The sequence below is a fragment of the Linepithema humile genome, chromosome 5 (assembly GCF_040581485.1).
Source record: "Linepithema humile isolate Giens D197 chromosome 5, Lhum_UNIL_v1.0, whole genome shotgun sequence".
NCBI classification, from domain to species: domain Eukaryota; kingdom Metazoa; phylum Arthropoda; class Insecta; order Hymenoptera; family Formicidae; genus Linepithema; species Linepithema humile.
The window spans coordinates 6,611,854-6,624,729 of record NC_090132.1 but is presented as its reverse complement, the minus strand read 5'-3'; the positions used below and the strand labels follow the sequence as shown (position 1 = coordinate 6,624,729).

General features: G+C 33.4%; 3 protein-coding genes across 6 annotated transcripts in view; 2 read left to right on the top strand and 1 right to left on the bottom strand.

Annotated features, from left to right (window-relative positions):
• Positions 1-6,499, top strand: part of Ccdc56 (Coiled-coil domain containing 56) — a 144,782-nt gene extending 138,283 nt beyond the window's left edge. The window contains exons 8-13 of one of the 4 annotated variants that reach the window (XM_067356325.1): positions 3,374-3,658; positions 4,004-4,286; positions 4,398-4,556; positions 5,314-5,430; positions 6,009-6,092; positions 6,165-6,499. In XM_067356325.1, the coding sequence (XP_067212426.1) occupies positions 6,083-6,092; positions 6,165-6,445 (291 nt within the window). In that variant the 5' untranslated portion in view covers positions 3,374-3,658; positions 4,004-4,286; positions 4,398-4,556; positions 5,314-5,430; positions 6,009-6,082 and the 3' untranslated portion in view covers positions 6,446-6,499. Of the gene's footprint in view, positions 1-3,373; positions 3,659-3,995; positions 4,287-4,397; positions 4,557-5,313; positions 5,431-6,008; positions 6,093-6,164 lie in introns of all 4 variants that reach the window. The other 3 variants (XM_067356324.1, XM_067356326.1, XM_067356327.1) reach the window with 3 other exon arrangements.
• On the top strand, positions 6,497-8,057 carry mtTFB1 (mitochondrial transcription factor B1). Its single transcript, XM_012367764.2, has 3 exons — positions 6,497-7,276; positions 7,360-7,513; positions 7,588-8,057. Exons 1-3 carry the CDS (start codon positions 6,646-6,648, stop codon positions 7,853-7,855), a joined length of 1,053 nt encoding a protein of 350 aa, XP_012223187.1. The 5' UTR covers positions 6,497-6,645; the 3' UTR covers positions 7,856-8,057.
• Positions 7,895-12,876, bottom strand: part of RhoGEF64C (Rho guanine nucleotide exchange factor at 64C) — a 57,500-nt gene continuing 52,518 nt past the window's right edge. The window contains exons 6-14 of the mRNA XM_012367758.2: positions 12,567-12,778; positions 10,500-10,764; positions 10,191-10,412; positions 9,964-10,113; positions 9,786-9,893; positions 9,523-9,675; positions 9,311-9,427; positions 9,119-9,220; positions 7,895-9,002 (exon numbers count right to left, since the gene is read on the bottom strand). Coding sequence (XP_012223181.2) covers positions 8,874-9,002; positions 9,119-9,220; positions 9,311-9,427; positions 9,523-9,675; positions 9,786-9,893; positions 9,964-10,113; positions 10,191-10,412; positions 10,500-10,764; positions 12,567-12,778 — 1,458 coding nt within the window. The 3' untranslated portion in view covers positions 7,895-8,873. The remainder of the gene's footprint in view (positions 9,003-9,118; positions 9,221-9,310; positions 9,428-9,522; positions 9,676-9,785; positions 9,894-9,963; positions 10,114-10,190; positions 10,413-10,499; positions 10,765-12,566; positions 12,779-12,876) is intronic.

The following is a 12,876-nucleotide window of genomic DNA, read 5'->3' as shown; positions in this document are numbered from 1 at the left end:
AATGTACATAAATCAATAATTAAATGTTTTCTTTAATTAATATAATTTTTCAAAAATTATAAACTTTAATATACAGAAAAATTTACTAAAAATATATTTTATGTGATTTATGTGAAACTTTGATAAATAGAAACACCGAGTTTTTTTATTCTGTATCAGATTTAGTTTGATTTATGCCAAAAGTCCAGCAGAGTGAATTTATATTTCAAAAACCTCTTAACTCTTTCAGTAGAGAAAGCGTACATGTACACTGTCCAAAAACCGCTTGCCTACCGCAGGATATACAAGCACGTCCTGAAAAATATAACATTTGTGTGTTGCGGCTGCAAAATTTACTTATTATATATACACGTGGTTTTAAATTACGCAGTCTTTTACACACAGACTTATCAATAATTTTAAAGAAGGTAGCGTGCATAAAATTTAGTGTCAATTTTTAAATAATATTGGGTATACAAATCTCATAAATTCTGTTTTAGATTTTCCAAAAATTTCAAGAAATGCATTAATTTAATAAGCAGCTTACTTCCTTTAACGCAATGAAAACAGAAGCGAACGAATCATTAATGAATCGTAAGAATCACTCAGAAATTTTCAACTTTGCATATTGAAAGCAGCATTTTCCGTTTAAATTTAAACTTCATTCCCAGCGGCAAATTTTGTTGTGAAGAAATCGATAATAGATTGCTCTGTACAAAGAAATACCCGTTGAATTATTAATACGATTCAAAAATCCTCATGCATACGCAAATCTTGCACTTTACGGGCTTGCTGTTGCAATTTCTGCCAATGAAATACGATAATAGAAGCAATATTAGCAAAAAAGAAAAAAAAACACAAATTGCTTCTCGTGGACTTTGTCTATTTAACAGAGAAAATCGAAGTTGGTGATCAAATCGGGTGCACAATTGTATTACTTCCATATTGCTCATGAAGACTCCACTGTCGGTTGTAATTTTGGCGATTCTGTTCCGAAGATTCAATCTTTTTATCCCCAATTGACCCGTTCGTGAAATAAAAAATAACCGAAGAACAAGTAAAAATATATTGGCAATCAATTTTTAGAAGTAATACGCGAGCATTTTATCGATCATCTTATCTCTGAAAAATTACGCGAAATTACGCAATATATAACAACGAGACGATATAAATAATATTACTTATAAATGAATTAGTTTAGCCGTGAGTATGTGCGGCCTGACATCATATCAAATATATTACGCATTGTGGTATGAAAATTATGTTTGGATAATCCAGATGTTAATGATATGTTCCAACAATGGAATCCGATTTATAACTTGCTATAATCGGAGTGCTGTCTCGAAACGTTGAACATTCTGAAAATGTTAATAGATGCGCGCATACGCTTTTATTGAAAATCCGTAAATCGATGCGCATTATGGCATCACACATATTGCAGATGAGAGTGAGATAAAATTCTCTTTAATAATTAATTCGACGCTGGCAATCATTAATTTCAAATTGCTATTAGATTATAATTATCATACAATGAGTATATATGTTGTTGTGAACTATATATCTACATTATGATATACGCAACGTGATTATCTTATCTAAAGATTTAACGATGATTTTCTTTTCATATCTGTTAACCACGCTTATGATACATTTTTAAATATAATATTAAATAAAATTCTTTCTAGATATGTAAAAAAAATATTGGAAAATATCGTAAAATTCTTAACACCGTAAAAATTTTATTGAGGAATTGTGACGCGCGAGATTTACGACACACATTACTTTTGATAATGCTTTTAAGCAGCAACAAAATCTGAATGTACTTTGGATAGGATTTAAGAGATGCATAAGAGAGAGACGCGCGCGCGGAAGTAGCACACGGAAGGTATGTTTTAGCATCAGACATCACGAGCGTAGACATAACTCTTCCGTTAAGATTACAAATCAGAAGCAAGCGGAACATAGTATAGACTAAAACAGATACGCTCGTAAATCTAAGGAAATGGAGAATTCGTGCTGTTTTCAGACGCAACGCGTTCAACGGTTTAGTGTAACCCGATGCAGATAGCGATGGCTTAACGTGTCAAGTATTGATTTTCACTAACAAATAACAAAAGCGAATAATAAATAAAGCGAATCTTGCATCTGGCAACAAGAGCAAAATTGAGAGTGTAAAATCTGTCATTTTAATTGGAATTTTTAAGTCCATTAACTTTTTTATACATTTTTTACATTCTCTATTTAGTTTTTAGACCATATTGGACGTCCAATATTAATTTTAAATTAAACTTTTATTCAATATATTATTTTCGATCATAGTCATCAATTTTCCAACAAGTACAATTCTCTTTGGTCTTGTAAAAATTATTTTATTATCAAATTGAAGTAATGGTTGTAGAAAAATTGCTCTAGAATTAAAAATCATGTGTTTCAGTTATAGAAAATATTTTGTTATAAAATAAATAATAATTTTGCAAACATTTAGATGATAAAATTTTAATTGGAATTCTATCTGTAACTAAAATTTTCCGATGTAATTTCTCTTTTCCTCTCTCTCTCTCTCTCTCTCTCTCTCTCTCTCTCTAATTATTTTTCAATACGTATAATTAGATGCAATATACTACGTGTTCAGAGAGATGTATCTATTAAATATATCTATTTATTATAAAATATATATGACCAACGCGTAATGGCAACGTCAGTTGCTATATAGCTTAGCGATTCAATTGAAAATTTATCCGAGCCGCCTAGTCCACTCGTGAACGGATTACTGATTGTACGTCGAATTTCAGTAGCGGATCGCTCGCAATCTATCGAATTCCACGCGTGCACATCGTTATTAACGTACCGAGCAAGTACGAGCGAGAGCACACACTCGTGGCTGTCAGGCTTCTCTCGAAAAGGAACAGTCGATCGATCGACAACGACGACGTAACGATTATAAGTATAAACTTATCGATACTGAAAAAGAATATTTTTTTAGAATACTCTATGATACTACGAAGAAACAGATCTTTCCTCTCTCTTTCCTTCAATATTAATTTTTTGTGGGTAGAGCAGAATAAAAACAATAAACCAACGATAAGCACTTAATTTTGTTGATATATCTGGATTTGATTTTTAATGTTGAAAGATGTTAGATGATGTTAGATTAATAGAGGTGCAGTCTAGTTTAAGTAAAGAAAATAATAATTGATGATGTACCGTGAAGTAAGTAGAAGTTTAAATTATTATATAACGGGAAAAAATGACGCGCTAGGTTCTACTTCTAATGATAAAAATACGACGTTTTAATAAAGATTAGAAATTAAAAGTTAAAGATTATAAAGATTATTAAAATCAATTATCAAACTTTATTATATGTTTACTTTACATATGATTTTTATATTATTAGATATCCTATTGGAAATCACAGGAGCTTCCATACTTCACAAAAGTGGTGTAAAAAAACTTTTTATTTAATATGGAAGTATCATGGAATAACATGGAACATGAAGAGTCCGCAATGAGATACGTCGCAATGAGATACGCCGCATTGAGATACGTCGCAATAAGATACGCCGCATACATTCGAAATACATTTGGAAGAGTACAACCGCATACATTACGACCATAGAAATATGTATTTTAATGAATGGAGTTTTTGAGAGAATATCGGAGAACATCGTTTTGTGACCGAGTAAGTTGATGATCATTAAATCAATTGCAAATAGTTTAGCTTATTATTATTTGCCTCTTTATTACTCTTTTCAATATCTTCTTAATTCAAATATCTTTCAACATGCATTAATATATTATCTTTAAGTATCTATAAGCAAATTTCTAGAACAAGTCAATTTAATATTTTCGAACAAGATTTGAATCATAAATTTTGTTTGAAATCATAATTAAGTGAATTTGACAAGTGTATCGACAGCACAGAATACTTCGAGCATTTTTCAAAGCTTTCTCTTGAATAAACTTTCACATAGTTGAGATCATTCTTTGTTTAATATATTTGAACATTACAAATGAAGCTTAACAGGGTGACAAGGTGACCTTCATTGACAACGATCTTGGCGCTGAGGATAAGATAAAGGTTTTTCGTTATGAGGGTGAGAGTGACATTGATGAAGAAACTAAGCGCTGACGATCTTAAGAAAGAGAAAGGATATCTCATAGAACTGAGCGCCGAGGAGTTTGAGAAGAAGAAAGAGGATCTCAGGAGGAGATAAAAACTTATTGTACGGAAGATATACTATATGAAACTCCCATTTTCTTTTTCTCTTCAGAAAACAAGAATAATCCCCCTGTGCTAACTAAAGAAGGTTTGCGTTAAATATTAATTTGATAATAAAAAGAAATAATTTGTATAATATGTATAACACGTACAATTCTAGTTATTTATAATTTATCAAATAATGTAATATATATTTTAGGAATAATGTTAATTGCCAATTTGGTAGGCAAGATTAAAAAGAAGAAGAAACACCTTGAAGATAATGATTTATCCTTGCAATATTAAGCCGCCTTCCAGATTCCTGGAGGGCGTAAAGTCTGTCATTTGAAATTGCTCGTTTTCCATTAAGCGTATGCTGGTGAGTTAACATTGTTCCTTCAAATCTGTACATATATATTTATAACATAATTATACCTCTCCTCTCGATTTTATAAGACGAATCGCGCTTCTTTATTTCGCGACAGCGGCTGTCTCGCCTTGTGTGTAATGTTAATGCAAAATGCTTTCTTTATTATTGCGATTCTACGGCTAAATATGTTTTATATTTCACCTTCTGAAAACGTTTATTTCACATCCATCCACACACACGCACACATTTTTATATATTAATTTTAATGAAAAATTAATTTTATATGAAATACAATCTTACAATCAGTCTTATTCAATCTCTATTATTCTTTCTGATATTATTCTTTCTTTCATTTTTGTTTAATCTTTAATTTTCTCTTCTTCTCTCTCGATTTCTTTTATTCTCTCTCAATTTCTTTCATTTTTTCTTTCTCTCAAAATTCATATTATTATATTGAAAATGAGCTGCTAAATAATTAACATGTATTTTTATTAAGTTTTTTTTTGTTCAATTAAGTTTTTTAATCATTAAAATGTGTTGGTAAATTATTTAGAAAGAAAAATAGGTAATTAATAAATTAATTTTTTAAATTGAAACGGAGAAGATGGAACAAAGATACAGATATTATTTTTCACGTTTGAAATATGTGCCCTGAGGAAATTAATTAATGATTAATTTTTTTATTTATGACGAACACACAGCACTCATGATCATGTTATTATATGAGCCATCTATTGGTAAAGCAAATTAATTTTTGTCCAATTAGTAATACTACTGACCAGTAGATGACTCGAGAGCATCATACGTGTTACGTATTATCGCTTGTAACTGCCGTCTGTGTCGCTGCAGTAGTAATATCAGTATTGGATAATATTCTTGGATTGTGAGTAATTTTAGAATATAACAGATGTAAAATTTATCTTTTAATCGTACATAAAAATTGCAGATCTTAATATTAATATCAAATGCATAAAATTTTATATAATTGATGTTATTAGATTTTTGCCACAAAATACGTCTCAATACAGTTGCAGATAACCTATCAGAAATTATTTTGAATAAAACTAATTTTTAATAACATGTAAAATTTTCTTTCTATATGTAGCAAAATTAATTGTTAATATATTCTTTGTTTTTATATAATTATTTTATACTTGGTATTTTTATGTATCTTAATTTGTGTGTATATCAAAGTTCTAATTAGCCATACAACAATATTAGACTTAGATTTTGCATTTGTTACACGTGATTAGTATGAAAAAAACACTCATCTCACTACATAATTTGCTACACAATTATTTGAATACACAATTAAACAAAAGTATATAATATTTGAAATGAATACACTGCTTGGGATATATTATATAAATATATAAATCAATCTAAGCCAATTATGACGCATAAAATTTCTAAAAAAATATATTTAAAAAGTTATTGAAAAAACATCATTTTCTGCAACAGATTTAATGAGGGTATAACTGATAGTAAGAAGAAATTTACCTGTTGTAATTAATCAAGGATACTGGTGTGTGGAAATGGGACCTGGTGAATGATTTAAATTGAACATATTATATATCATTCCTTTAGCAAGTAAATAAAATTAATTATTTTTTACAGGCAGTCAACTTGAACAAAATGAGACAATGCCAAAGGTTGACGTGTTGAGAGATGCAGGAAGACTCAGATCCACAGATGTGGTTTATATGAAACGCCTGGAAGATCAAAACTTGCTTAGAGCAAAAAGAGTACAAGCATATCGTAAAGCTAATAATCGCACTGCTATCGCTTTAGCCCTTGGTGTCATCGGAATTTATACCTACACAATATATTCTGTGAAGCAAGAAAAGTTTTTGGATGATTTTGAAGAGCCAAAAAAAACAATCAATAAGATTGTATGAGATAACTTTGTTTAAAAACGAATAAAAAAAAGTCATAGCTTGTTATGTTAAAAAGGTTAAAGGTTTTATATTTTTGCAAGTTCTTATATCAAGATAGAAAATTTGAAAAGTAATATTTTCTTTTGTGAAGATTATACTCTATAAGTATTTATTTCACAAGTGTGCTTGATTAGTATATAACAAGATTAGTATTTGTAAAAATGTCTGCTCCACGATTGCCACCGTTTCCATCCATACGAGACATATTGAAATTATACAACTTGAACGCCGTAAAACGTTTATCTCAAAACTTCCTTATGGATAAAAATTTGACCGACAAAATCATAAGGAAAACAGGAGATCTCGCTGGGACTCAAGTGCTAGAAGTTGGCCCAGGCCCAGGACCTATAACTCAATCTATCCTGAAACAGATACCGAAACGATTAGTAGTGGTGGAAAAAGATCCCAGATTCAAACCGGTTTTAGACATGCTAGCAGACTCATTCAGCATGGTTAATGGAAAAATGGATATATTATATAACGATATTATGAAAACGGATATGGAAACTTTATTTCCGGCAGAATATAAGAAGGACTGGAATGATAAATCTCCGCACATCTATCTTGTAGGCAATTTACCGTTCAGTGTATCGACACCTTTGATTATTAAGTGGCTGCATGCGATAGCCGAACATCGAGGACCTTGGGCGTTTGGTAGAACAAAAATGACGTTAACATTTCAAAAAGAAGTAGCAGAACGTCTGGTGGCTAAACCGTCAGAAGACCAACGATGCAGGTTATCGATAATGGCACAGGCGTGGACGTTTCCAGTACTTCGTTTTATCATACCTGGTAATTGAACCTGGCTCATGTTACTTTGTAATTATAAATTTGTTATAGAAATGTTTATTCATATTCCAATGTATAATTTGCAGGCAAAGCTTTTGTTCCAAAACCGGACGTTGACGTGGGAGTAGTGTCGTTTGTGCCATTGGTCAAGCCGCGTACGCAACACGATTTTAAACTGTTTGAAAAAATAACAAGACACTTGTTTAGTTTTAGACAAAAATACAGCATACGATGTATCGAGTAAGTGCGTTTGGTTTCTTAAATTATATATTATAATATTTATAAATTAATGTTTTATCTCTTATTTCTTACAGGACTCTATTCCCATTATATTGTCGTAAAGAATTAGGTCTGATGATGTATAAATTATCTGACTTGGATCCAACTATGAGGCCTACCCAATTCACCGTCGAAGATGTTGACAGGTTGACGACCGCTTATAAATATCTGACAGAGAAACATCCGGAGATCAATTTGTATAATTATCGTTCGTCTCGACATTTGTTACCGTTATCAAACACAACAGACGTTGTGATTCAAGAATGTACAGAATTAGATTTATTAAAAGAAACGAGTATCTAATATCTTGGGCTGATTTATAGTCAGTAATACGCAAACGCGTCATATTTTACTTTTATTAAATCGCAGGTTTGTAATGCAGCAGATTAATTCGTTACAATGAATTTCGGTTAGAACTGTGTGTGAGGATTTGTAAATATACAAATTATATATATATACACAATATGGCTTAGTTCTTAAATAAAAATCTAGTACAAATGTACAATTTGCATACTTTCTGTGTTAAACATAATGTAAATACTGTTAATCATTTTGAAGGAGAACAGAATTGTAGAAGCGAGAAAAAATATGTTCCTAATTTATACGCATTTTGAATGCTCGCTGATTGCGCGAGGCATATACGGCACCCTGTATCCTCGATGTTGCTGATTCACGCAAATTCCTCGATACTTCTGTTGGTCTGCGAACATCCTATGACCTCAGATCTAATAATAAATCTATTCTGCAACCGGTAAAAAGTAAATCGCAGATGAAAAGTAAGACGGACAAATATCTTAACAACGTCGTAAGTAATTTGCGCAAAGAAAACCCAATACACCGGTCGATATCACAGCTACTCGTCGTGTTTTTTTTTTTTTTTTTTCTGAAAGATATAGATATTAAATAAACTTATGCGTACGCGCACAAACATGTATTATATATTATATATGCATACTTAAAATTATTCATTAGGAATCGATATTAGTATGCGCGACTCGACGCCACGTGACATTCCGATTACAGAGACGTAGGAAACGAAGTTTCTGCTACGTACTGTAACAACCGAACACAGGCAGTTATACCTTGAATTCAGTAAGAACTAGACTTTTGCGCTACTCGTCGACAGTCGCGTACGATGAGCCGAGGAATACCTTTGGTCCAGCGTTCTCTCTCCCCAATAAATCATTATTAATTCATCTGTGGAGATCATGAAGACGAATTTAATCGCTCAGGATTCTTCGCGTCATTGAAAATACCCTATTTTCAGCGTCGGTTAAAAGCGTGTTACATTATGCACACGCTTGTTATGTTTAAGCTCTTGTTAATTTCTCGTTACGCCGCAAATCATGATGTTAGGAAGGGCCCCTCGACGTTTACGCCAAGCACCGAGGGACTGTGCGTGGGCCTGCAACGTTCTGCACCACCTTTTCGTTCTCGCGCCGTCCTCTGCCTGCAATAAATCAATTTATCGTTCATTTTTAACCATCTCATCGATAATTAATCTGTTTACTGATAGAGATCCGCTATTTCGATTTAAAAGAAATGATTAATGTGCACAGATCTTACTTTAAATATAAATGTTTCCTTGGAAGACAGCTCTTGTATCTCGAAATAATCTTCGAGATCCGTTTCACAGCACACTATGCACTTGTCGAGATACAGTGGCTCCTGAAATAATAATAATAGTAAATACAAATTTGCATGAGCAATATTATTGAACGGCGATGAAAGAATTATAATGTGGAACATAAGACTTACTCGTAACAACGAGTAACGTCCAAGTTTCTCTTTGACCAAAAGTAGGGTAGCTTCCTTAATTCCTATGTGCTTCGGAAATAGCGAGTCGTCATTGAATTCAGGATAATCAGCATTTGGCTGAAAACAGAAGTTTTATTTGTGCATGTAATCTGTTTCATTGCGCAAAGAATTTCTTCGCTAAATATGTTAAAAAGGATTAGTTGCGTGTTTACCTTGCCGTTTGTGACAAGCATGGCAGTGACAGGTGCGAGTTTAACCGTTCGACCGCGTCTCCAATTATTATCAGTCGGCTGCGCCACTAGAAGACGCCCTTCAAACACAAATCTAGCTTCTTCGTGTGCCCATTCCAAGATCTCGACCGCCATCTAAATCAATAAATTTTACGATAATAATAGCGAATCGTTATCAATATCGTTAATTGCATTTTAGGATAAGACGTAAAGTGAAATAACTTAATTATGTTAAACGAGCTTACCTTTCTCAGTTTAATATTCACCATATCCTGCTCACCGATAGACCGCCTACCGTTCTGGATAATCGAGATTCTCCTCCATAATTTCGTTGATGTAACATCCTTTGCCTCCTATTAATAAAACATATAACATTTATTTTCGTGATTTTCGTGAACGGTTTTGCATTATAATTACACTTACAGCATTCATATGTTCCAAGTGTAATTCGATGTTCGTTTGAGCTTGCTTGAGCCTCTTTTTCGCTTCTTGAATGTCAGGTCGAACAGAAGGTGTTGCTTTAAGTAAACGCGCCAGCAAAAGAGGGTATTTCGTAACTCTTTGGACAGGAACCTAAAAAGAATAATTATAAATAAAATTTTGTAAAATTTAGAAAATTAAGAAAGGTAAGTTGAGGGTAGTGATGTTACCATTAGAAAGGAGTTCAGGTTCATCCTTCGCAAAACTGTGTTCTCCATTTGAGACACTCTGAGGAAGATGCGAAGAAGCTCCTTTTCCTTCTCCAAATTTTGCAATAATAAACTAGCGCTGCCTTGGCGCGTGCAGTAGCTCTCGAAAGCGTGAAGCATCCTTTCCGATTCGAGGAAGATTTTTCCCACGTCTACCGTCAAGAGGTCCTCGTCTCCAGATTCCTATCGCAGAAACCAATAGCGTAAGCTTTTGGAAATATATATTTGCAATGAAAAATTGAAATAAATATTCTGCGCGCAATTTCGTACCTGCGCGAGTTCGACGCTATCCTTCAGTTTCTCGGCTAAAACGAGATTGTGTTCGAGCAGCTCCTCGACGTTCAGAAAGATCGCCGATAGTTGTTCCGACGTGAGGAGACCCGCTTTTAGCATCGGCCGGTGGAACTCCTCGAGTATGATCTGCAGATCTCTGCCGTACTTCTGTTCGGTTTCCACGATTTCCGTAATAATCTCTTTCCGCTCGGCGCGCTTCTTCGAGCACTTTCTGCATACAAAAGGTGCGTATACGACGCCGCTGGAAAAAGTAAAACAGAAATTGTTAAAGAAATATAATGATTTACGAGAAAAAAATGTTTACAACCTATAATATTTGGAATGTTTTATACGAAGAAATTTTATCGCATGAAAGTAGATGCATTACTGCGATTGAAATCTTATATTTTAAAGAAAAATGGTCCATAATGTTAAAATGTACATTTTATTTATAACATTTGTTAAGTTAGAACTTTAGAATGTACATTTTCTTTATTGGTATGTATTGAAATCTTATATTAAACAAACAAAAATGGTTTAGAATTCTGAAATATAAGATTTCAATGCATCGCAGTAAAGTTCTAGGCCTGTCAAATGTTACGACATAAGATTCTAAGGCATAAAAATAAATGATAAATGTACATTTTAATATTCGAAAGGATTTCTAAGTTTAAAATATAAGATTTTAATGCAAAGCAATAAAAAACTCAATATAAATTTAAAAAATCTATAAATTGTCTATCTATTCGCGATATTATCGAGATAATGTGCTTTTTTTAAGAGAGAATAATCTATGATCGCAAATGAAAGTGACTGTCGTAACTTGCCAGATGCATATTGCATTATCCATTCATCAAACGTCAACTGCGTTCTTCGATAACGACACTTTCGCTCTCGGGCAAAATAAAATCGATAGCAAGAGAAAGTGGCCCACTGTCTCTTGCATCGCACTTGTCGCGTAATTCTAAGGTGCAAATGCATCGACAGCTTGCGTCAATTTATTCTCTAAATACAACACAATATAAAAAAAAATATAACTAACCAAAGAATTTCTTTTTTAAGAAACACGTTAATCCAGAAAAAGGCATTCTTTTTGATTATTTAATTAATTAGAAATTGATTGCTTAGCATTTGTCAATTGAAAATGTCTTTACTTTTTTTACTTTTGTCTCATAGATTGCATAGATGACGGGAAGATTCCGAATCCTCGCGGAAAAATCGCAACCGTGACAAAACGACATTTGTTCCTCGATTCGCGAGATTACTCCTGAGTATCCGGTAAGCAATGCAGCATTTTCCTCGTGAATTTACGGTTTGAAGGCAAATCGAGTGAATCTCGCGCGGAACTCGCAGTAAACCAAATCTCTCACGGTCGAAACTCGGCCGCTGTCGTGAAAGACACGCTCCAGCAAGGATTCTGGACCGTTATATCCTCTCTCCGGATCATCGAGCGCTATCTGTGAATCCGGCCAGAGGTGATAACAGTGCACAATTTAGGACGCCGGAGCATATTAAAAACGAGTTTCAAGAAACGAACGTTTGCGTTTCTTTTACGTTCAGCGACTCGAACGGGACAGGAAGCTATAAAACTAAACTGCTGTTTATTCCATCAAGATATCGCTCATCAATGTATCATACGTTAAATAATGTAGTATCACGCGGAAGAGATTAGCGAAACCGTTAATCACACATGACCGTCTTCACGCGCGTATGCATTTCTCTAAAAATCGTTTTAATAATATGTGTTATATAAATTTCAGAAAACATTTAGAATCGACAGATTATCTTCGAGATAATGATTTTTAAGTGGACTGTTCAATTATAGCAGTAACATTTATTTGATTATAAATATTCACTCGACTCGTTTTCGAAAGTTATAAATCGATGAAGAAAAAAATCATTTCATGTTTCAATCTCGGCCAAAATAATTATGCAAATCAAGGAATTAATGCTTGATTGATAATCGAAACACGATCATTAAGATATATTTCGCCATAAATCGCAACGTCGAATATTAAACATATTGAAACAATAACATAAATAAATTAAACTTTTACAACATACCTGTCCGTTATCAGAGGATCCAGTCGCTGCTCGCAATCCTCGCACAGCTTCGTGGCGCCGGAAATTACTTGCGGTATCCCGCCGAGAAGGCTTCCCGGACCGGAGGAAACATTGCCCGTCCTCCAGCGTCTCGTAACACCGCGCGTGCTGCTGGCTTGGCTACTCTCGGATCCGACGCCGCTGTCGGTTCTCTCAATGTCGACCGTTCTCGACTGCAAAAACGAATGAAAAATTCCGATTATAATCTCATATACATTAATTAACGTACATCACTTCCAAAAAATCAGGAAAAAATTTGTAATTTTACATG

Bases quoted from the DNA above. Each gene is read 5' to 3' on its own strand.
- mtTFB1 (XM_012367764.2), top strand. From the start codon at position 6,646: ATGTCTGCTCCACGATTGCCACCGTTTCCATCCATACGAGACATATTG. The intron at 7,277-7,359 runs GTAATTGAACCT...TATAATTTGCAG, and splicing joins ACTTCGTTTTATCATACCTG to GCAAAGCTTTTGTTCCAAAA. The intron at 7,514-7,587 runs GTAAGTGCGTTT...TATTTCTTACAG, and splicing joins TACAGCATACGATGTATCGA to GACTCTATTCCCATTATATT.